At 40.6% G+C, this 22763-nt stretch overlaps 1 protein-coding gene across 1 annotated transcript; it reads left to right on the forward strand.

Moving 5' to 3' along the window:
- Positions 1-464: 464 nt before the first annotated feature.
- LOC139352538 (uncharacterized) lies at positions 465-1231 on the forward strand. The gene has a single exon (XM_070994981.1). It carries the CDS (start codon positions 656-658, stop codon positions 1214-1216), a length of 561 nt encoding a protein of 186 aa, XP_070851082.1. The 5' UTR covers positions 465-655; the 3' UTR covers positions 1217-1231.
- Positions 1232-22763: the final 21532 nt, after the last annotated feature.

Here is a 22763-nt window from a genome sequence, read left to right on the forward strand (position 1 = left end):
TTAAATGATATTGCATCATATCTATTTTTAAGATTAAATATTAAGATAGGGTCGTCCTCGCGAGACATAGCGCTGACCAACTCACATTGGTCTGCCTCACCATCAAATTTAAGACATTCTATGTCTGATATAGAATCCCTTATACGAAAAATCATCTCCTTAACTTCCAGTAGCAGTCGTGTCAGCGGATTATTTTCGATTTCCGCATCGTGAAGATCATTTTGCTGTTGCAACTTGGTTGTCTCCATCATCAGCTCGGTGATTCGATTTTCCACGTTTTCAATATCAAAGAGATGGAAATCGATATTGTTTTCGCTCTGCAAATCCACCAAGCGCCATTTCAGGATGTCCAACTCTTCTATAGTATCATAAAAGATACTACCGAATTTCCGTCGCGACTCTTTGGAAACCTTTAAAATTTCCTTGAAGATTCCTATCTCAACCAACAAATCTTCATTTATTTTAAAGTCGCAGTGGTTGATTTGCTTGTTGATTTCAGTCATCTTTTGTCTTTCGATTCAAATTTTGTACTGCTGCCAATCAGTCAAACTCGACAGCAACGGTAACCTCGACGGTATCCGGCACTTCAGCAGCGCACAATCAATCGACTAATGCTGAGGAAGAGGACGACGATCCCATACATACCTTTCTTAAAATGGAGAGTTACTTTGAAAAAGAACTGATTACGCTAATCCAGCAGGAGGACATGATCTACAACTACGGCAACGTGAACTATCGCAATGTCAAGCTCAAGATGGAGGTTTGGGAGGAAATCGCCAGAAAGCTGAAGAAGTCGGTTAAACTGAAGTGGAAGGCTCTAAGGGACCAATATGCACGAGAGCACAAGCGACTAAGGACACTGATGCACATAGAGGCCACTTCGCGTTGGAAGCACTATGACTCGCTCAGTTTTCTGCAAAAGTACATGAAACAAAAGACGCTGGATAGCGATGCGCAGCTCAGTATCGAGAACTACATCAATGGGGATACACATCATGATGATGAGGAGGAAGATGACGAGGACGAGGAGATGGAAACCACAACGGCGGCGGAACAAACTCCTCAGCAGCAAGAGCAGCATGTAATGACTTATAATCACGACGATGGAGAGGATGATGAAATTGGTGCGTTTTTCAAGGCAGTGGCCATGAAGATACGAAATGGGTATTGCAATTCTCCCGCAGTTTTTGTAAGGTATGTCACTTATATCTTTTAACAGCTGATAAATGCAGGTATTATTATGATAACATTGTTGTTTTTGGACAAACAGCCGATGAATGTCTAAAGCAGCGTATCAATTTTCTTGGGTGCAAAATAGAAAATGGGCAGATATGGCCAGGAGAAGAGAAAATCAAGGCAGTCAAAAACTTTCCTATGTTTATAGGTAAAGAGTTTCTTAAAAGTTTGCTAAACCCTTAACGCAGCTGCTAAAAAAGATGCTGTTTTTAAAATAGAAGGAGAACAGAAACAAGCCGTTGATCGATTAAAAGCAGCATTTATAGGGGAGCCAGTCCTGAAGGTTTGGAGTCAAGGCGCCAAAACTCAATTACACGTTGATGCTTCAAAACATGGCTTCGGTGGAACTCTGCTGCAACAACATGCTCGGAAGTGGCACCCTGCTTTTTACTGAAGTAAGAAAACCACACCACAAGAAGAAAAAGCCACCAGCTACGTGCTTGAGGTAAAGGCAGCTTTCCTAGCAACAAAGAGACTTCGCCATTATTTGCTGGGTATTGAGTTTTACCTGGTAACGGATTGTGCAGCTTTCAAGCAGACGATCTCAAAAAAAGATGTCTCGAGAAGTTACGCCGTGGTTCATGTACTTGCAACACGTTACCTTCGACGTGGAGCATCGCGCAGGAACTAGAATGCAACATGTCGACAGCCTTAGTCGTTTCCCTATAATGATCGTGTCATCCGAAGTTAACACGCAGATCAAGAGAGCCCAACAAAATGATGGGCTGGAACAAATGGCTGTTCGGGAAACTTTGAAGCATGGACCGTATGCCGATTATATAATCAAAAACAACTTGATATACAAGCAAGGAAATGGGCAAGAACTTTTAGCTGTACCAAAATGCATGGAGAAAGAGATTCTAACAAGTTCGCATAACTTTGGACACATGGGAACGCAGAAGACTATGCATGCAATCCAGCAGGATTTCCACATTTCCCACCTTGAGAAGAAAGTAAAGCAGACCATTTCCAACTGTATCGAGTGCATCACACATAATCAGAAATTGGGGAAGCAGGACGACTTCTTGCACGCTATAAACAAAGGAGATACTCCCCTTTCAATGCTTCATTTGGATCATCTGGGCTCATTAGACATGACATCAAAAATCTACCGCTACATTTTTGAAGTTGTGGATGGCTTTTCTAAATACACTTGGTTGTTTCCCACTAAGTCAACGAACGCAGAGGAAGTTATCAAACACTTGGAGTCCTGGGTCTCAATATTTGGCAGCCCACAGAGAATCATCAGCGATAAAGGAGCTGCATTTACATCACACTCTTTCAAGGAATTCTGCACAGCGAAAAATATTGATCACATTGAGACTACAGCCGGTGTGCCAAGGGGCAACGGACAAATCGAACAGGTCAACAGAGTAATTATTTCAGTACTTTCAAAAATGTCAGCATCGGAGCCCGCAAAGTGGTATAAATACACATCACAAGTACAGCAGGCCATAAATGCACATGTCCACGCATCAACTAGCTTCACGCCATTCGAAGTTATGCTTGGGATGCGAATGAGAAACAACTCTAGTGCCGAACTCCTTAAGATCCTTGAAGATGAGATGATAATAAATCAACAAGTAGAACGTAATGAAATTTGGAAAGAAACTCGTCACCAAATCGAAAAAGCTCAGAGATCTACAAGAAGAACTTTGACAAGAAGAGAAAAGGACATCATGGTTATCAGTTGGGTGATCTGGTTGCCATCAAGGTGACGCAGTTTATAACCGGCAAAAAGTTAGCCAACAAATACATGGGGCCATATGAAGTCATACAGGTTAAACGCAACGGCAGGTATGATGTAAAGAAAGCAGCCGATTTTGAGGGTCCACTACAGACGTCTACTAGCGCTGACTTCATAAAGCTGTGGGGCGCTATGCTAGCAACGAGGACGAAGATGAAAACCTTTCAACTGAAGAGGACGAGGCATCTGGGACAGATGTTTTGCAGGATGGCCGAATGTGAGCTGGTAGATTGGACATCGGTTGGCAGTCCTTATTACGCTGCGTTCTAAAATGATATTCGATAGTCCATCACCATCAGCCGAATCAAGAGACAGAGAAGTTGTGAAACAAAGTCGTTGGTCAAAAAGTAGTCATTTCAGTCGCAAAATCAGTTGAAAAGTCGCGTTAATCAATATCAAAACTTATGTAACTCTTATATGTACAAACTATTATAATCCTAAACTTTATTAATAAACTACAGATAATATCCAATTATCTTACATATATATGTTAGGTTAGGTAGGAGTGGTTGGAGATTAGATACTAATCCCCTCACTTAGGCCACAATAGATCCCTTGTGATACCACATGATATCTGAACAGATCCGTTTCCCTAGCTCTTGGGTTATCTGCTTTCGCGAAGTATTCTGTTCTTCTCAAGAAACATAAAAGTTTTTGGATGCTTACGTCCTGAATGGCCGCAAGGTTCGGAAGTGTGTAGCTACCTAGGGTTTGAAAGCGCTTTAGGTTATGCGCTGGGCAGAAGCGATGCTCTCCTCTTCGTCTATATGTTTGCAGCTGCTGCAGAAGTCGTGGTTACTTAGTCCCAGCCTTAGCGCATGACTCCCTATAAGACAGTGGCCCGTGAGGGCATTTAGGAGAGTTTTTTGAGTTTGGCCATGTGTAGTAGACAGCTAGGGTTTTTAGGCCTGCGTTCACTAGGCTATGGATAACTTAGTGTATAGGAAGATTCGGGTTCGTGCACTTCTAGCATTGCTCGGTGCTAAGCTCGTCGGATTGTCGTGGGATCTTCCTAGTCTTCTCTATAACACGCACCGTACTACGCGAAAAAAGTTTTAAGTGCACTAAGCGGTAATCTAAAAGGATCGAACAACAAAATAATGGGTGTAAACGGACTCAAGGCACGCGGACGGACGTTGAAGGCACAAGCGAATCATTAAACATTAAGAGTTAGGGTGGCTCGATGATATTGCCGCCCCTTTCTGTACCCTCCCTACCATGATAACTCGTGTGAAATTGTTTGCGGTTATCCCTTATTCAATGTTTATTCATTATTCACATTTTTACTTTATATAGCTGCGGCATAGCAAGATCATTCACGATTCCGCGTTACAAATTTATTCAACCATTGTTGAACTATCAACTTCAATTAACAAAAGAAAATTAGAAACTACAATCATGATTTCAATACAACTTAAATCCTTTCATCTTCAAAAATCAAATTTAACTCAAAATATAACAAGACTCAATCTGACCGAATAACCGTCCGTTTGCTTTGGCACGCATAATCATAATATCGTTTATATATGGGTCAAATGTCAGAAAATCAATATGGTGGTAACAATATTTCACTTACGCAAAACTCCGGCGATGCAGGTTCGGTGGGCCCATCGAAGACGCTGTGCAAGGATGCTTTTAAGACAAGTTATCATATTAATTTCTGACAAGATCAATTATGTGGAATGTACGGATGGTCATTGTCAGAACTTAAAGAAAAATTACTACTAAGTCAATACAAAGGTACGCTACATGAGCTAGTACCGAAAAATTACTCTACATAGATCGAAAGTTAAACTACACAAAGGTTGCGCCTCCGACAGCTCACTACATACGAAGGGATCTGCGTCTTCGCATGCCAGACAGCGGGTCTGATCAATCGATGCTTTCCTCCAAATACATTCGCCTATGGCGAGGCTCTTCCCATCGGCAAGCCGCACGTGGCGAATACGGGCGAAGTGCCGGGTCTGTTGCTCTCCTTCGAATACATTCGCCTATGGCGAGGCTTCTCCCATCGGCAAGCCGCACGTGGCGAATACGGGCGAAGTGCCGGGTCTGCTGCGCTTACAACACGCCTTCCGAGATACTGCTCACTGGACTAGCCAGAGCTGAGACTTCCTTTGCCGCGCGTGGCGCGTGTTGGTGAGGCGATGTGGGTGTAGTAGCAAAAGTTACATCCGGTATACGTTCACTTCCTTATCCAAGTATGACCACGGCTCCGATCAGTGGTCCAAAAATGACTGATGTACTGGTACCATAACCCTCCAAAATGTCGCTCTATGGCTTAGCCAGAGCTGGGGCGGTGGATGCCGCGCGTGGCGCGTGTGGGTGAGGTTATGCACTAGCCACAGTGGTCACTAAGGTAGTCTTCCTTCGATTAGGGTGGTTCTTACAAGGCCGCACGTGGCATGCGGTTGGTGGGATGCCGGGCCAGAGATTTACGCCGTTCGCGGCAATCTGTAGCCTAGGTCACCTTCCAGAATGTTCGCGCCTTTGCTGATCGCAGGGGGCACCTAGCGCGACACGTGTCCGCAGGTGGCAACCCTGCCGTGGCAGGTTGGCTTGAACTGTCACCCAGAAAACAAAGTCTCGTCTTGGCCGACCGGTTGCGAAATTAAAAACGGTGTGATCACGCCGCGCTGGCGCTGATGTTGCCGGCCGGCTTCGACAGAACCTCTTCTCCTTTCCAGTAGTTGGGTGTAAAAATATATATGATCCTCCTGTTAGCTTAGACTTGGCTGGTGCACACACACTTAGACAGAATTCGAACCGCGTGGGTTGTAATTATACCCGTTACTCGTAGAGTAAAAGGGTATACTAGATTCGTCGGAAAGTATGTAACAGGCAGAAGGAAGCGTTTCCGACCCCATAAAGTATATATATTCGTGATCAGGATCACTAGCCGAGTCGATCTAGCCATGTCCGTCTGTCCGTCTGTCCGTCTGTCCGTCTGTCCGTCTGACCGTCTGTCCGTCTGTCCGTCTGTCCGTCTGTCCGTCTGTCTGTCCGTCCGGATGAACGCTGAGATCTCGGAAACTATGAGAGCTAGGCTATTGAGATTTGGCGTACAGATTCCTGAGCTTCTTACGCAGCGCAAGTTTGTTTCAGTAGACTGCCACGCCCACTCTAACGCCCACAAACCGCCCAAAACTGTAACTCCTACAGTTTTGACGCTAGATAGAAAATTTTAACTGAAATGTATTGTTCTCATCAATACCTATCGATTGACCTAAAAAAAAGTTTGCCACGCCCACTTGAACGCCCACAAACCGCGAAAACCTGTGACGCCCACAATTTGCATGCTAGATAAAAAATTTTAACTGAAATGTATTGGTGTCGTCAATACCTATCGATTGATCCAAAAATAATTTTGCCACGCCCACTCTAACGCCCATAACGCTTAAATCTGTCTACCGCCGGTAGGTGGCGCATTTTAATTTCGCTTTGCTGCTTGCATATCTCCATTTCCCTTTGAGTAACGGGTATCTGATAGTCGAGGTACTTGACTATAGCGTTCTTCCTTGTTTTCCGTTTGTATTCTACTTACGGCAGCAGCCTTGCGTCGGTTTTCATTCAAAGTTTTAAACGAAGTGAACGAGAACTCTTGACGCGAGAAGCTGGCTGTACGCTGCGGCGTTGCTAAGCACACCTAACGGGATCTTTCCAGATTCTGTTCTCCTTTCTGCCTTCACACGTTTTCGGTGCGCGCGAGAAAGAGAGGCTGCTATGCTGACAGACTATACGTGTAAGCGGGTCAGCTAGACGATATTCGTTGCTCTCTGCTATACTCTACGTTTAGCTGTTAGACATATGCGAATTTACATGCAAAATGACTTTACTCTAATTTCTCTCAAAAGTTTATACTTCCATTTCGACTGGCCCCCACACCACAGTTAACTCGGCAAGAGATTGAACTCACAGAGGAGTTAACTGAAAGAAACAAAGGGTCAGTCAGCTCCATGATATGCACATTTTAGGTTCTGATATCTTTCAAATGGTATACTCCTAAGGACTTATTTGCTTCGTTCGTTAACTCGTAATATGTCGGACTGATCTTTTTCGTCACCGATGCCTTGATAAAGACAGGCGCAAGTTTGCTACTAAACTTTTTCGCTGCGTTACTCTGGGCGAAACTGCGAGCGAATACCGTGTCTCCAACGTTTATTGTCAGGTTCGCATCACGAAGATAGCCTGCGATTTCTTCTAACAGCTTCATGTGCGACTCGAAATCGTCAGACAAAACCAAGAGGTCGTCCAAATAAACGAATACTCTCGTCCTCAATTTCGCTGGAATAACCAAATCCATTAGTCTACACAGAGTTTGAGCAGCGTTACATAGACCAAAAGGCATCACCTTATATTGATACAAGGGCCTGTTAGGTATTGTAAATGCCGTATACTGCCTGGACTTTTCCTCGAGCGGTATTTGCCAGAAAGCGTGTTTCATATCAAGGCCTGTGATATAGCGCGCGGGAGGCAATCGGCTAAGTATCCCGTCTATGTGCGGTATTGGATAAGCGTCCTTTATAGTTAACTTATTCACTTCTCTAGAATCGAGACACAAGCGAACTTTCTGTCCTTTCCTCACGAGAACACAGTTACTGCTCCATGGGCTTTTGGATTCTTCAATCACGCCTAACGCTAACATATTCTCCAACTCGGAAAACATAAGATCCTCTTTGGCCGGCGAGATTGGCCAATGACGCTGCTTTACTGGTTTCGCGTCCGCTACATCAATAATATGCTCCATCAAATGTGTTCGACCTAGACCGTTCTTTTCATAAGATGGTAATTTATTTATGACTAAGTCTAGTCTTTCTTTTTGCTGTGCTGACAGCACGTGAACTTTGGGCGACTCAACGGCTACGTCTTCTTGACCTACGTCTAACTCTGAAACTGAGACTTTGCTATCCAGAATCTTACTGAGTAATCCAAAATCACGCCAGAAATCTATTCCAAGATAAACATCTTGCTTAAGGTCTGGTATAACAAAAAACTGTACCGGCTTGGTAATTTCACGATAGGTAATTTCACACTCAAGTCTTCCGACAACTGAACACTCGTCATTGTTGGCTGTTCGAATCTTGCCAGAACACTTGCGCATTTTGGGATGCTGCCCCAATACTTTTGCTGCTGTACCACCGATGCAACTTATGGAAGCACCTGAGTCCAGTAGAGCCACATAGTGATGACCAGCTACGTTTATGTCGGTATACAATCGGCTGTCTGAGTTCATAAAGAGTGCGGAGATCAGCTTTTGGCGACTTCCTTGAACTCTCTTCCAAAAACTTCGCATTCGCTTGGTTGAACGCTTGGTTTTACGCACGCGAATGCAAGAACTGACGTCTCCGAAGATCCGTTGTCTAGCAGCTGCATAACGTGCTGCTCTAATATGATATGGTTGTGGGTATTTGACACTAGTTAATACGGGTTCGTCCGGTTGGTTGATCGACTTGTCTGACACTAATTCTACTAATTTATCTGTTTGGGTACCACTATCGGATTTTACTGCCTCGGATGCGACGTGTGGTTCTTGACCGACGCATCCATAGTGTAGTTTCCCGAAGGGTTGCACTTTTGGCATTTGGGCTTGTACGTGTTCTTCGTTCCACATCCGTAACAAAAGATGGTCCGAGCTTCGAAACACTCATCAAAACGATGACCTAGCATATCGCAGTTCCAACACTTCAATTGCTTGCGTTGTATCGCTGCCACTTCAGCTGATTCGCTGTCGTCAAAATCTTGTTCTATCTGAGAAACAAAAGCGCGTTGATGAAAACTACTCTTCATTGTTTGTGCTTTCATCTGTCTACAAAATTGTTCATGAGTTCTGACTTCTTCCCTGAGCTGAGCTAACGTAACTATACGTAAATGCATAAGTTCGTACCGCAGAGATGGCTTTGAATGTCGTATGAGAAGCCTCACTAACGATTCTTCTGAGATCTGTGTACTCAAACGAGAAACGAGTCTTTTGACCTGAAATTGGTAATCCTCAAAAGACTCTTTTTCAGCTTGACGCTTGCTGTTTATAAACTCCCAAATGTCCATATCGTTGTCGCTCTCCTTGAACTTATTTCGGAACTCTCTACAAAACTCTATCCAATTAAATTGCTGGCATGAACGATGGAACTTCCAGTACCATTCGCTGGCCTTCCCCACGAAAAATAAATGTAAATGGTCACACAAAAGCTGACGATCTCCATTTAAATTTTGCTGAGCTAATGCTTGTACACGATACAGGAATTCTTCGGTCTGTAACCCGTCTTTGGATCCATCAAACTTGATGTGCCAGCTCTGAATGATGTTCGGCACTTTCTCTGGCTGCACTGCGGAATTTGACCTGCTGACGCGTTGAGCGTTTGGGTGAATGTCGTGATAAACTGTTCCTGCAGAATGAGCTTCCCCTGATTGACCCTGCCGTTCATCCAACCTCCTACTTGGGGTTTGAGCGGAACTAGCAATCTGCATATTTGCTACCTGTGCCCTAATGAAATCAGATAGTTCTTGTCTGAGGTTCAGTTGTTGCACCTGCATGGCTGTTTGTACTACTCGCTCTATTTCTTCTAAATTCTCTGCCCTAGAAGTATCTATTATCGAGTCTGTGTTCAGACTACGTTCGTGGTGACTCGCTGGGTTATTGCGATTTGATCTCAGTGTCATTCCTGTTCGCGGTCCAGCGCCTCTGCGTTGACCTGTATTTCTTCCTCTTCTTCCACCTGTCCTTCCTCTGTTCACATCATTGCTCGCGATACTGCCGTTAGCAGCGTTGGCTTCTCCTGTCCTTCTATCAGCAGCTGACAACTCTGCTGACAAGTTGTTGATCGGCATAGACAACTGTTGTATAGTACACTCCCTGTTACACGCCGGACATCCGTGAAAATCAAGTATATAATCCCTGATGCACTGTTGGTGGAATGTATGACCGCATGGGGTAGATGCTGTTATATCGTTCGCGATCAATGGCTGCGTACAAATCGTACACGATGTAATCTCACCGCCTATTGCGGCTGGTAGATCGAGATTGCTGTGACGCAATGACATCTTCACTAAACACTAGTTTCTTGAGTTTGTTGTGTACAACATTAACTGGATCGTGATTGATATTACTACAAATTCCTGCTCGCTATATAAATTAAACTCTTTAATGTTCCTTGATTGCTTGGCAAAAAAAAATAAAATAAAATAACACTAGCTAAAATTGTTTTGAATGCTTACTCCCCGAGTTACGTGTTCTGAACCGGTCAAAGATCGAAGTTCCTCCGATACTTTGCAATTCCATTGCTCAGACGATCGTGATCTAAGAGTAAGTCTAAAGAAATTCCATTGAAATGAGATCTCAAGTAACCTGTTGGTTCTGGTCGACTATTCCGTAATAACTCGAAATACAATCGCAATTCCTAGAGACCTGGTTTACCGACATCCATATTCACAAATACTTTCTTATTCTCGTTAACCTCCAATTCTACATGTTTACATGACCCCCTTGACCTGAGTGGTCGACCCGATCCGCAGATTCTCGAATCGTCGTCGCTGTTCCGGCCTCAAGATACAAGTGATCATTGAATAAACCGAGAAGAGAAAACTAAACTTCAGCAGACTCTAACAAAGACTTAATTGAAAACTGGTAAAGCAATACGTGAAGTTAAACCTCCTCCTAGTAGCCTGCGCTTAGAAATCAACTAGAATCTAGGCGGTTTCGGTTTTTAGGGACGTAAATATTGATTGGTTTGCCCCACGTTCTGGGCGCCATTTTTTTCTTTTTATGTAGTAGACAGCTAGGGTTTTTAGGCCTGCGTTCACTAGGCTATGGATAACTTAGTGTATAGGAAGATTCGGGTTCGTGCACTTCTAGCATTGCTCGGTGCTAAGCTCGTCGAATTTTCGTGGGATCTTCCTAGTCTTCTCTATAACACGCACCGTACTACGCGAAAAAAGTTTTAAGTGCACTAAGCGGTAATCTAAAAGGATCGAACAACAAAATAATGGGTGTAAACGGACTCAAGGCACGCGGACGGACGTTGAAGGCACAAGCGAATCATTAAACATTAAGAGTTAGGGTGGCTCGATGATATTGCCGCCCCTTTCTGTACCCTCCCTACCATGATAACTCGTGTGAAATTGTTTGCGGTTATCCCTTATTCAATGTTTATTCATTATTCACATTTTTACTTTATATAGCTGCGGCATAGCAAGATCAATCACGATTCCGCGTTACAAATTTATTCAACCATTGTTGAACTATCAACTTCAATTAACAAAAGAAAATTAGAAACTACAATCATGATTTCAATACAACTTAAATCCTTTCATCTTCAAAAATCAAATTTAACTCAAAATATAACAAGACTCAATCTGACCGAATAACCGTCCGTTTGCTTTGGCACGCATAATCATAATATCGTTTATATATGGGTCAAATGTCAGAAAATCAATATGGTGGTAACAATATTTCACTTACGCAAAACTCCGGCGATGCAGGTTCGGTGGGCCCATCGAAGACGCTGTGCAAGGATGCTTTTAAGACAAGTTATCATATTAATTTCTGACAAGATCAATTATGTGGAATGTACGGATGGTCATTGTCAGAACTTAAAGAAAAATTACTACTAAGTCAATACAAAGGTACGCTACATGAGCTAGTACCGAAAAATTACTCTACATAGATCGAAAGTTAAACTACACAAAAGTTAGCGCCTCCGACAGCTCACTACATACGAAGGGATCTGCGTCTTCGCATGCCAGACAGCGGGTCTGATCAATCGATGCTTTCCTCCAAATACATTCGCCTATGGCGAGGCTCTTCCCATCGGCAAGCCGCACGTGGCGAATACGGGCGAAGTGCCGGGTCTGTTGCTCTCCTTCGAATACATTCGCCTATGGCGAGGCTTCTCCCATCGGCAAGCCGCACGTGGCGAATACGGGCGAAGTGCCGGGTCTGCTGCGCTTACAACACGCCTTCCGAGATACTGCTCACTGGACTAGCCAGAGCTGAGACTTCCTTTGCCGCGCGTGGCGCGTGTTGGTGAGGCGATGTGGGTGTAGTAGCAAAAGTTACATCCGGTATACGTTCACTTCCTTATCCAAGTATGACCACGGCTCCGATCAGTGGTCCAAAAATGACTGATGTACTGGTACCATAACCCTCCAAAACGTCGCTCTATGGCTTAGCCAGAGCTGGGGCGGTGGATGCCGCGCGTGGCGCGTGTGGGTGAGGTTATGCACTAGCCACAGTGGTCACTAAGGTAGTCTTCCTTCGATTAGGGTGGTTCTTACAAGGCCGCACGTGGCATGCGGTTGGTGGGATGCCGGGCCAGAGATTTACGCCGTTCGCGGCAATCTGTAGCCTAGGTCACCTTCCAGAATGTTCGCGCCTTTGCTGATCGCAGGGGGCACCTAGCGCGACACGTGTCCGCAGGTGGCAACCCTGCCGTGGCAGGTTGGCTTGAACTGTCACCCAGAAAACAAAGTCTCGTCTTGGCCGACCGGTTGCGAAATTAAAAACGGTGTGATCACGCCGCGCTGGCGCTGATGTTGCCGGCTCTTCTCCTTTCCAGTAGTTGGGTGTAAAAATATATATGATCCTCCTGTTAGCTTAGACTTGGCTGGTGCACACACACTTAGACAGAATTCGAACCGCGTGGGTTGTAATTTTCCGTTTGTATTCTACTTACGGCAGCAGCCTTGCGTCCGTTTTCATTCAAAGTTTTAAACGAAGTGAACGAGAACTCTTGACGCGAGAAGCTGGCTGTACGCTGCGGCGTTGCTAAGCACACCTAACGGGATCTTTCCAGATTCTGTTCTCCTTTCTGCCCTCACACGTTTTCGGTGCGCGCGAGAAAGAGAGGCTGCTATGCTGACAGACTATACGTGTAAGCGGGTCAGCTAGACGATATTCGTTGCTCTCTGCTATACTCTACGTTTAGCTGTTAGACATATGCGAATTTACATCCAAAATGACTTTACTCTAATTTCTCTCAAAAGTTTATACTTCCATTTCGACTGGCCCCCACACATGTGAGTCTAGAATTGTGGCATGTTGAGATTGAGTTCCAACGGTTGTTGGAAAGTGTATACAATCTCTGCCTGAGATGGAGCTTGCAGGTAGCCATGGGCATACCCACCGTGTCCTTATCACGAAGGATATCGGCGGTTGTCCCCTGTCTTGCTAGCTCGTCTGCTATGCAGTTGCCCTCAATATTGCGGTGTCCAGGCACCCAGATGAGGTTGGTTCTCAGATGAGTGGCCATCTCGTTAAGAGATTTGCGGCATATATATGGTAATAAAATTAGATTTGTGTTACCGGCGGAGCCTGCCACAGTAGCGAGTGTGTCCGTTGTTGGTGTATATGTACGTTGCAGCCTCCTTACCCAATTTATAAACAAACTCTTCAGATACAATTCTTAGCTGAGAGCGCCTTCCAGCTCGAGCGCCCAGCCGCCTTACCAAAGTCCTAAACAATTTCTTATAAACAATTCTTAGCTGGGATCCCCTTACTCAGAATCCCAATTAGCTCCCCACTTCAATCGAAGTTAATTATTAAGATTCAATTGCGCCGCAGTCCTCCTAACATAAGCTAAGCTGGGTCCAGCTAATGTAAACACAAGCATCCGGTCAACACCCGGCGAGCCCCAAAACTCCGTTTAGCAATCAAGCAGAAAATTTGATCATCCGATTTCCCGACTCTCTTGAGTCCAACCCTTGTCCAACTATTAATGAGTTCCCCAATTCTCTTAAACCGCGGTTTGTTTATCAGATAATCGGCCCTTGGCCAGGCATTCCGTTTTTGCATCCGAGAAGATCGGTTCAACAGAATAATTATTGTGAACAGTAGAATAAAAGTCGGTATTAAGGAAAGTTGTAAAGTTGTAACTTAGTGAATAAAAAATAAAATTACATTTTTTTAAATTATTCGCAAGTGAAATAGTTAATTGGCGTCCAACGTGGGGCCTCGCTTAAATTGTTCTAATTAAAAGCTTTAAAATAAATAACTAACGGTTTTAAAGTAAAAAGGAACTTGCGTGGTCAAAAAAAACCTAACCAACCGACGAAAAGTTCGCGTTGAAAACAACGGAGGAAATTAATAAATGAAATAATCCCCTTTGCTTACAACAATCCGCTAATTAATAATCGGCATAATAAACCTGCTGTTCAACACAAAAAACTAAACGGCCTCAAAAAAAATATTTCACAAAATTAAACAACAATTTTAAAACTGTGAAAGTGAAAGTTGATACAAAAAATATCAACTGAGAAACAAAAGCCAAATACAATTACAAATCCAAAAATACAAATTCAACAAGAACGAAGAGCTGAGGGCAATCCCTCGCTAAATAGTGACGATCAGAAAACAAACCGAAGGAAGAGCTGAGGGCAATCCCTCGCAAAAAATTAACAACCACAAAAATAAATTGAAGGAAGAGCTGAGGGCCATCCCTCGCTAAAAACAACCAAGAAGGACAGTAGTAGGGAAAGACGGGTTCTGGGACAATTAGCATATTAATGGCCCCCGCCCCCTTACTGATTAGCATATTAATGACCCCCGCCACTCACTAATTAACATATTAATGGCCCCGCCTCTTCATTAATGTATGCGGGTTCTGGGACAATTATCATAATCCATAAATTATCTGATTTTAAAAGGTTTAGATGTCATAAAAATGTCACGATCATATCCATAAAGAGTATACTAAATTGCCCCCCAACCCAATTGCCTCATTATCAGCAATTAATATTCAGCAGGTGTTGCTGTACACGGGAGAAACGTCGCACACTTTCCCCACATCCCCATGTGACAATATTGATCATGTATCCTTTTCCTCATTATCAGCAATTAATATTTAGCAGGTGTTGCTGTGCACGTGAGAAAGGTCGCAAACCCAAAACATCTAAAGCTGGTTGGTTGCCTTAGAGGGACATGTCCGATCAAGTTGGGGAATAACGCTTCCTATGATTGTAAAAATAATTTAGAAATTAAAAGAACCCCAATAAAATAAATCCCACAAGTTAACGATTCTCAGATGTCGAATATTTTCAAACAGACATTTTTTTTTCGCCCCAGAATGTTTAACTGGTAAATTTTTTCAAGATCTCTCCTTTCTACAAACGGGTCATAAACATATCATTAAAGGGATTCAAGCAAGAGCTACCCGAACATGCGCACCTGTCTATTACCTGACCGGAATAAAAGGGACACATGCACAAGTCTGAAGGCGCACGCCCATTGACAAAATCATGAGCCTCACGCCAACGACCTCACGGCTGAGTGCTAGCTCAAATACGTTCCCATAATAGGGGTTGAAATCACGACCGCGCAACAACTCGCAAGTAGCCGACATATCTCAGTCAAGGAAATATTTTCCATTCTCCGTACCTGTAATTTTAACTCGAAATAAAATGTCAGAAGTTTATTTTGTACCATAATAATACATTTATTCATTTGTTTTCGTATTGCGAACATTTTTTTTATATATAAAAATTAATTTTCTGCTTTGATTCCGGCGATTTGCATAGAAGAAGCAGGCGCACGTTTCCGACGTCATTTCTGGATTACAAAATGTAAAGTGTTCACCACAATTCGTAGTTTTGAGGTCATGTCCACCTCGATTCATGAACATAGTTTTTGTGTTTAGAAGGTATTGAAAATGCTGACCAATTATCTCTCCTTTAAATTGTTCAATAAATTGGTCAATTTCCTCATGAAACTTAATTTGGTTAATTTTGTTTTCTTGCACATCTTTACACAGCTAGTCTCAACTTTAAAATGATGTATAACAATTATCTTATTGTTTTGGAGCTACTTTTAAAAAATGTCAAAATAATGTATGCATTGTTTAGAGCACAAACCCCGCCCTTAAGGTGTGTTTCACAATGGGGAAACCGGTTTCCTTTAAACCTGTTTAATGACGGACAGCCCATTTCCTCGATATTAATGAGCTGACGACTCCCAAAAAACTTCTGTAGAAATCGTTTCTTTTCCACACCTTTACAAATAATTTGTTTTCCGCTTGTAATTGTCCTTAGATACTTTCGAGTATGTGGAAAACTGTTCTCTCCATCGTTCCAAAAAATTTTATGATGTGTATTGGTTAACCAAATTGCAGTCTTTCGAGATTTTGTATTTAGCAAAGTAAAATCATATGGTGGTTCTATTAAAATACTATTATTCAAGTTTGGATCTTTTTCGAATACAATTCCAATTTCCTTTAGAATAAATTATTATTATTATCAAAGAAACCTTGAACATCAATCGAAACAGTATCTTTCAACATTTTTCTAATGTTAAACAACTCGTTGTACTAGTCCGTTTAGTGGGTTATATTCAACTAAACGGTCTTGTATGAGGAGACAGTAAGCTTGGGTATTTTCATGACTTGGTGTCTTTAGTTCTATTGAAATTCTCACATCGATAGGACCAATTTTTACTGATTCATTTTGATATGAAAGATCAACCACAATAATAGGGGTCTTCAATTTAAATTCATTTGGGGTCAAAAATGGTTGTGATTCACGATTATAGTAACTAGATTGAAATCTTGTATACATTTCATATAGGTGAGCATACTAATTCTTACTAAAATCAACATTCAGATTATTATGGATATGACTCAGAATTCAAGTGAACTCTCAAGTTTGATAAGTTATTTGTGATAAGTTCTCTATTTAGTGTAAATCCAATTATGGCAAATTTTGGTTTTTCGCGTTTAGCCGACAATTTCACATTTCAGCTGATTTGACTCCCATACCCCAATTTGGGGTTAACATATAAATCCCAACTCTGGAATGCGATTGGTAGGTTTACACAACTTTTAATAATATCGTACATCTTAATTTTTGTAAAATCGCTCAGAGTTACATGGGGAATTTTCCAGATTTTATTCGTAATTTCCAGTTTAAAAGTTTGTTCATTTCTGGTTTGTTCAAGATTCACCAAGATTCTTAGTTAGCATCAACACTAGTTCGTGTTTACAATTTAACAAAACTTTTTTATAATCCTCAGCCAATCCCAACAAATTTTTAATGGTACAGAAAAATTTTAAGTGGGGATCACGTAGAAATTTAGAATTTAGTTGTTACCTAGCAGTATTTTGATGGTTACTTTCTTTTTAGTCTTGTTTTTGGATGGTTACTTTTTGTATAGTACCTGTACAGTACTTGATTTTGGATGGTTACTATCTGTATAGTATATGTAAAGTACTTGGTTTTAGATGGTAACTAAATGTTAACAAGTATTTTGAGTCGCTATAGTCTCTTATTAAGAACTATCAAAGTACACAAGTTAAAGTTTCTAAGATGTGTTAGCCAAACACACTTGCAGTGAACTATCATTACCTGACCGTCATCAAAGTCACATGCCCAAGACCCAAGGACATTGAATAAAATACTTCCCCTTCATTTGTACCTGGAGTTTGAATTACAGTCAGATACAAAATTTGTAGGATCATTCAATATTTTTTTATATATTCTATTATTGTAAACATATTTAATTAAATTCATAATTAATTATATTTTATGTATATTTGTATATAATTAATTTTCTTACTCCATCCCTCTGTAAGAAACATGTCGGTTATTAATCTTCGTTCCAAACGCAGATTTTCGCTTGGTTCCCATAGATAGATGTAAAATAGTTCTCACAATGTAATCTTTCTCAGGTGTTGAATTATTTTTAAAGCACTCATTTGTTCCATCCCATAATAATTTTGTAACATATTTCGAAAGCATCATTAGCTAGCATAGGAGCGTCTTTCAATTTAATTTCTGATTTAAGTTTATTATAGAGGTGTTGGGACCTGGTAATATCGTTTTTTGCTGTCAACTATTTTTCTAGTTCTAGTTTTCTAATTCAATTATATTTGTATACTATTTGTATGAGTAAGGCATCATTGTCAAAGATTCTGAATAAGTTTAATAATCTCTTTAATTACAATACTGATTAGCGGGTTACTATCTATTTAGTAGATGTATACAAGTTGTTTAGTATCTGGTTTCTATTTGTTTAGTAGATGTATACAAGTTGTTTACTAGATGTATACAAGTTGTTTACTAGATGTATACAAGTTGTTTACTAGCTGTTTAGTATCTGGTTTATATATGTTTAGTATCTGTTTACTTGATGTTTACTAATTATTATTAGCTGGTTACTAGTTGTTATTAACGTCTACGAGCTTTTATAGTCTTTTGTTAAGAATGATCAAAAATTCTTGATCACTAGACGACTTTCGATGTGAAGTAAAAACTTACACTCTGATTTTCAATGTGTTTGCTATGTACGTATGAAAGAATGCAAAGCCAAATTAGCTCAAGATTGATATATAAATCTTAGAGGAACATGTCCGATTATGTTGGGGGAAGATGTATCCTGTAATTGTAAAACTAATTAAGAAATAAATTGTTCACAAGTTGTCTAAAAGCTGTGTAGAAGCTGCTTTGATAAACAATTTTGATTCATAATTACAGATATTAAGAATATATAATAATATCATCCACTTTAACTAGTATATAGTTAAAATAAAACATTTCCATTTTTCATGTTCTTTCATCTTATGTAGGTATAACAAATGTAATCTTAACTACGATAGCTAGCCTTACATCCCATAACTATAGTTATTAGCTACAATAAAATGTCTAGAAAGAACAAAATATATGAATGTCAAAAAACGATTTAAAACTAACTATAATTAAGAAAGTAATTGAAATCGCTCCGGCGTAATACAGTAAAAAACAAAAAACACTGTGATTATTCCATTTTTGATCACCATAACAAATGTGTATACCCACACCTAAATGACCAATTGTATCCTTTGTCCAAAAATGGGTGTGACCATTAAGCAAACCACCCATTGCTAACCGTACCATAACCCCAGAGTCAAGTTGGTTACCTACAATAAACATAGGTGGTGGTGTAAAGGATTGCTAAAATGCCTCGACGCAGGCGCAAATGTCATAAAAAATTATCATAAAAATATAATTAGGAAAGTATTTTTTATTTGCGAACCATTTATAACTGTTACCAACAACACAAATAGTTATGTTTCAACGGATTTGCTTAAATGCCTCGACGCAGGCGCAAAGGTCAAGGTATTGGAAAAAAATTTAAGGAATAATATCCCTTCATAAAAGAGGTCATAAAATATATAATTAGGAAAGTATTTTTTATTTGCGAACAATTTATAAATGTTACCAACAACACAAATAGTTGTTACAAAGGATTGCCAAAATACCTTGATGCAGGCGCAAAGGTCAAGGTAATGGAAAAATTCATGGAATATTGTCCCTTGACCAAAGACGAAAATTTCTTCTATTTGGATAATAAAAAAATATATATATTAATTCAATACTTTGATTTTTCCATCAAAATGCTTGATAAATCTAGTTGTTTGATATTCTCTAACTAATTGAGTAATATGTTTTCATGTGCCTATTTAATTTACCAAAAACAGTATTAGTCTTCTCTCATGAAATTGATCTTTTGGATCCTTCTAATTCCCCACCGGTGAAATATATGTTCCTCATATTTAATAATGATGGTTTGTCATAGATGGGTACTTGTAATTCATATTTAAGATATTTACATCCTTCTCTAACTAATATCCTTTTATCCATCATGTAAACAGGTTTAAATTTGTATTGCTCGCTTCAACCCCTAGCCACACCCACCACTGTAACAGATTTGACTTTTCCAATGGCTGCCCCAGCTACCTAAGCTGTACATTTCTTTTGATTTTCTCTTTTCCTTTCTAAGCAATATACAAAATTTTTAAACTGGTTCTGACCTCCCTCTTTAATGGCAACCTCTACTTTATTTTCGTTATATTTCTGATCTTTTCCTAACAGTAGGTTGTTAAACTTTTATAATTTTATGGGATTATTAAGCACCCGAAATCCCAGATGTTAACTCATAACATGTAACTAGCAGAATATAGTAAAAGATATCAGACTAAAAAGACTAGATTTACCTACAATTCAATTTACCATCTACAATCCCTGGAGAAGAGTTTAGTATTTGCAGTTTAATTTTCAAATTTATTGATTTCACATATTCCCGCTGGTGAATACCAATTTTTAACAAATGGCTGCCAACTCCATACCATTCAGACACTGGTTTACAACCTCATAGAACTGACTCTCAAGGTATCTGTAATGCACAATATATTTCTGTCTCTTTTCTTCTAATCAATATTAAATAATTTCAAAAACTGGTTTTGGAGTTCATTTTATTCTTAGAATTAAATTATTAAAAATTATTAAGCCAACAGAGATAATAATGTTTTTGTGATAGTATCCCATGAATAATACATAATTCTTATTTGTATATTTTCAAAATTATTTTTTTTAGAAAATTATTCATTAATCACATTCAAATAATATTCATAATATATCTTACAATTTTTTAAATTTATCAATAGAGTTTTATTAATATTAAATGATATTGCATCATATCTATTTTTAAGATTAAATATTAAGATAGGGTCGTCCTCGCGAGACATAGCGCTGACCAACTCACATTGGTCTGCCTCACCATCAAATTTAAGACATTCTATGTCTGATATAGAATCCCTTATACGAAAAATCATCTCCTTAACTTCCAGTAGCAGTCGTGTCAGCGGATTATTTTCGATTTCCGCATCGTGAAGATCATTTTGCTGTTGCAACTTGGTTGTCTCCATCATCAGCTCGGTGATTCGATTTTCCACGTTTTCAATATCAAAGAGATGGAAATCGATATTGTTTTCGCTCTGCAAATCCACCAAGCGCCATTTCAGGATGTCCAACTCTTCTATAGTATCATAAAAGATACTACCGAATTTCCGTCGCGACTCTTTGGAAACCTTTAAAATTTCCTTGAAGATTCCTATCTCAACCAACGAATCTTCATTTATTTTAAAGTCGCAGTGGTTGATTTGCTTGTTGATTTCAGTCATCTTTTGTCTTTCGATTCAAATTTTGTACTGCTGCCAATCAGTCAAACTCGACAGCAACGGTAACCTCGACGGTATCCGGCACTTCAGCAGCGCACAATCAATCGACTAATGCTGAGGAAGAGGACGACGATCCCATACATACCTTTCTTAAAATGGAGAGTTACTTTGAAAAAGAACTGATTACGCTAATCCAGCAGGAGGACATGATCTACAACTACGGCAACGTGAACTATCGCAATGTCAAGCTCAAGATGGAGGTTTGGGAGGAAATCGCCAGAAAGCTGAAGAAGTCGGTTAAACTGAAGTGGAAGGCTCTAAGGGACCAATATGCACGAGAGCACAAGCGACTAAGGACACTGATGCACATAGAGGCCACTTCGCGTTGGAAGCACTATGACTCGCTCAGTTTTCTGCAAAAGTACATGAAACAAAAGACGCTGGATAGCGATGCGCAGCTCAGTATCGAGAACTACATCAATGGGGATACACATCATGATGATGAGGAGGAAGATGACGAGGACGAGGAGATGGAAACCACAACGGCGGCGGAACAAACTCCTCAGCAGCAAGAGCAGCATGTAATGACTTATAATCACGACGATGGAGAGGATGATGAAATTGGTGCGTTTTTCAAGGCAGTGGCCATGAAGATACGAAATGGGTATTGCAATTCTCCCGCAGTTTTTGTAAGGTATGTCACTTATATCTTTTAACAGCTGATAAATGCAGGTATTATTATGATAACATTGTTGTTTTTGGACAAACAGCCGATGAATGTCTAAAGCAGCGTATCAATTTTCTTGGGTGCAAAATAGAAAATGGGCAGATATGGCCAGGAGAAGAGAAAATCAAGGCAGTCAAAAACTTTCCTATGTTTATAGGTAAAGAGTTTCTTAAAAGCTTGCTAAACCCTTAACGCAGCTGCTAAAAAAGATGCTGTTTTTAAAATAGAAGGAGAACAGAAACAAGCCGTTGATCGATTAAAAGCAGCATTTATAGGGGAGCCAGTCCTGAAGGTTTGGAGTCAAGGCGCCAAAACTCAATTACACGTTGATGCTTCAAAACATGGCTTCGGTGGAACTCTGCTGCAACAACATGCTCGGAAGTGGCACCCTGCTTTTTACTGAAGTAAGAAAACCACACCACAAGAAGAAAAAGCCACCAGCTACGTGCTTGAGGTAAAGGCAGCTTTCCTAGCAACAAAGAGACTTCGCCATTATTTGCTGGGTATTGAGTTTTACCTGGTAACGGATTGTGCAGCTTTCAAGCAGACGATCTCAAAAAAAGATGTCTCTCGAGAAGTTACGCCGTGGTTAATGTACTTGCAACACGTTACCTTCGACGTGGAGCATCGCGCAGGAACTAGAATGCAACATGTCGACAGCCTTAGTCGTTTCCCTATAATGATCGTGTCATCCGAAGTTAACACGCAGATCAAGAGAGCCCAACAAAATGATGGGCTGGAACAAATGGCTGTTCGGGAAACTTTGAAGCATGGACCGTATGCCGATTATATAATCAAAAACAACTTGATATACAAGCAAGGAAATGGGCAAGAACTTTTAGCTGTACCAAAATGCATTGAGAAAGAGATTATAACAAGTTCGCATAACTTTGGACACATGGGAACGCAGAAGACTATGCATGCAATCCAGCAGGATTTCCACATTTCCCACCTTGAGAAGAAAGTAAAGCAGACCATTTCCAACTGTATCGAGTGCATCACACATAATCAGAAATTGGGGAAGCAGGACGACTTCTTGCACGCTATAAACAAAGGAGATACTCCCCTTTCAATGCTTCATTTGGATCATCTGGGCTCATTAGACATGACATCAAAAATCTACCGCTACATTTTTGAA

Source organism: Drosophila suzukii, chromosome 2R (assembly GCF_043229965.1).
Source record: "Drosophila suzukii chromosome 2R, CBGP_Dsuzu_IsoJpt1.0, whole genome shotgun sequence".
NCBI lineage: Eukaryota > Metazoa > Arthropoda > Insecta > Diptera > Drosophilidae > Drosophila > Drosophila suzukii.